Source organism: Corvus brachyrhynchos, unplaced genomic scaffold (assembly GCF_000691975.1).
Source record: "Corvus brachyrhynchos isolate BGI_N302 unplaced genomic scaffold, ASM69197v1 scaffold340, whole genome shotgun sequence".
NCBI lineage: Eukaryota > Metazoa > Chordata > Aves > Passeriformes > Corvidae > Corvus > Corvus brachyrhynchos.
Genome location: NW_008235987.1, coordinates 762432 through 764833, shown reverse-complemented (window position 1 = coordinate 764833; position 2402 = coordinate 762432). Strand labels below are relative to the sequence as shown.

The following is a 2402-nucleotide window of genomic DNA, read 5'->3' as shown; positions in this document are numbered from 1 at the left end:
CCTGCCACACGCAGGGAGCAGAACCAGCACTGACCGGGACAGTGTGGGCCCTGTCCTGGCACCCCTCGGGCACAGGAGAACCTCGAGACAACACTCACCTCCTGGGCAAACTTCAGCTGTGCACCTCGCAGGACTTCTCCTGCTATGAACTGGAGCCCAGTCCCCCCCAGTGCCCCAATGGGAACAGCACCTTTCTCAGCACCCTGTGCCCTTGCAGAGACCCCTCCCCAGCACCCCGAGTCCCTGCAGAGACCCCTCTGTGAGCACAGGGCAGGACCCTGGCACAGCCCTACCAAAAGCCTTGGCGATGGCGATGGTCTCCAGCAGGCCCATGAGCGGCACCACGGCCAGCCCGACCCCCATGTCCTGGGAGAGAAGGATCCACTCAGGGAGGGCTGGGACCCAGCACACGCAGGAGGGAGCAGAGCAGCCCCTGGGGAGCTGCCAGCACCCACCTCCACCATGCTCTGGAAAGGGACGGTGCCATTGGGCACTGCCAGGGAGAAGTGCGGTGGCCGGAACGCTGGGAGGCCCTGGGGGATGCTGCCCGTGAGCCTGAAGGGCTGGGAGCCCATCACCTGGAAGGAGTAAGCAACCAGGCCAGCAAACAGGACAACAAGAGCATTGCGTGCTGCAAAAGGGGAGAGAGCAACTGTGAAACCTGCCCAGAGCCCAGGCCAGCGGGAGGGAGGGCAAGAGATGGGGATCCGAGCTGCTGAGGACTTCTGAGCCTGAGGAAGGGGCACAGTGGCAGGACCCTTGGGACTTTGTCCTCCCTGACCCACCTCCAGGTCTTGGCTCCTGCCAACCTGGGTTTTACCAGTTTCGGGCTGTGTCTTCCCTGACCCAAAGAGATGAGCCCCCGGGAAGGGACAGGGCAGGGCACAGCTGACACACCTGTGGCAGAGATCCAGACAATCAGGTAGCTGATCCTGACAGCCAGTGGTTCTGCAGGGGCAGCTTGGGGCAGGTGGCTCTTCATGGCCCGGAGCCCTGTCAGCACAGCCAGGCAGGTCAGCCCCAGCACAGCGTCCCCAGCCCTGCAAGAGGCACATCAGTGGGCACCGGGAGAGCTCCCACAGGGGAGGGGGGTTGTGTCACAGCGCTGGGCAGAGACCGAGAAACCAGTCCAAGGTGTGACCAAAGAGATGGGGAGTGAAGCAGCAGAGCCCAAGACGCTGCAGCTGCAGGGGAGGGAGCAGGGCAGGGATGGGATAGTGCCGACCTGGTCTCCCAGATCCTCCGCAGCGTCTCATAGACCTGCAGGAAAAACTGCCTCGGGATCCCCTGCAGCCCCAGGATGTTCTGTGCAGGAAGACAAAGCGTGGTCACAGCCCGGCACAGCCCGGCCGTCCCCTGTGACCGCAGCCATTGGCCAATACCGGCTGCCAGCTGCTGGCAGAGGCTCTGATTTGGGTTAACCACAGAGGAAGTGTGGCAGCCCAGCAGAGCCTCAGGTCCCTGAGAGGCCAGCGAGGGGCTGGTGGGGCTGCAACCCCCCCCCAGCTCCCAAAGCTGCGAACCCACCGTGCCAGAGAATCACCCAGTGCCTCCTGCAAGTGACCAAATCCAGTGTCCTGGGTTTACTGGTGTCCTGGATGCCACCAGCTGGTCACCAGCAGAGGGTGTGTTCAGCTTGGTCTGCTCGGAGCAGAGTGCCCAGGAACCCAGCAGGGGGTCCCGTGACCCCTTTGGGGCTGCTTCCTCCGGCAACCAAGCACATCGCCCAGCCCGGTGCTAAACATCCCAGTTCCGCAGCACTAGGAGAGAGCTGGCGAGGCGTCCAGGACAGGGCAGATCCTACCTTGATCTGGTTGAAGCTAATGGTGATGGAAGCAGCTGATGTAAACCCTTTAATGACAGGGCAGGAAATGAAATCCAGAAGGAATCCTGCATGGGATGGCAGGCAGTGAGCACGCTGTGGCCCCAGTGTGTGGGCACACAGAGCTGTCACAAGTGACAGCAAGACAATCCCAGTGTCCCGGAGAGCAGAGAGGAGGAGGGAAAAATTTCCTAAAAATATATCTGTGTATGGCAAGAGCATCTCACCGAGGTGCAGGAGCCCCATGGCCAGCTGAATGCAGCCAGAGAGGAAGGTGAGGAGAACGGCATAGACGGGCTCGTGGAAGGCGTATGAGGAGACGAGCAGGGACATGATGGCCGTGGGACCCAGCGTCACGTCCTTGGCCGTGCCCAGGAAGCAGTAGACGAAGCAGCCCATGAAGGAGGAATAGAGGCCGTACTGCAGGGGACAGAAGGGACACTGGCACAGCCCTGGGAGCTGGGAGAGGCTAGACACCTCCCGGACTGGGAGGGCTGGGCTGCTCTCGCGTCACTCCAGGGCCCTTGGCACACGCATGGCATCCTGTCCGGGAAATGGGCGACTGCACAGGGTCAGCCCT

General features: G+C 62.2%; 1 protein-coding gene across 1 annotated transcript in view; it reads right to left on the bottom strand.

Moving 5' to 3' along the window:
- The window catches only part of SLC26A11 (solute carrier family 26 member 11), a gene marked incomplete at its 5' end in the record, with an annotated part of 6969 nt that extends 4637 nt beyond the window's left edge, over window positions 1–2332 (bottom strand). Inside the window, 6 exons of the mRNA XM_017730669.1 lie at window positions 294–366; window positions 456–631; window positions 898–1040; window positions 1226–1305; window positions 1805–1890; window positions 2050–2332. Of these exons, the coding sequence (XP_017586158.1) occupies window positions 294–366; window positions 456–631; window positions 898–1040; window positions 1226–1305; window positions 1805–1890; window positions 2050–2332 (841 nt within the window). The remainder of the gene's footprint in view (window positions 1–293; window positions 367–455; window positions 632–897; window positions 1041–1225; window positions 1306–1804; window positions 1891–2049) is intronic.
- Between the last annotated feature and the right edge of the window lie 70 nt (window positions 2333–2402).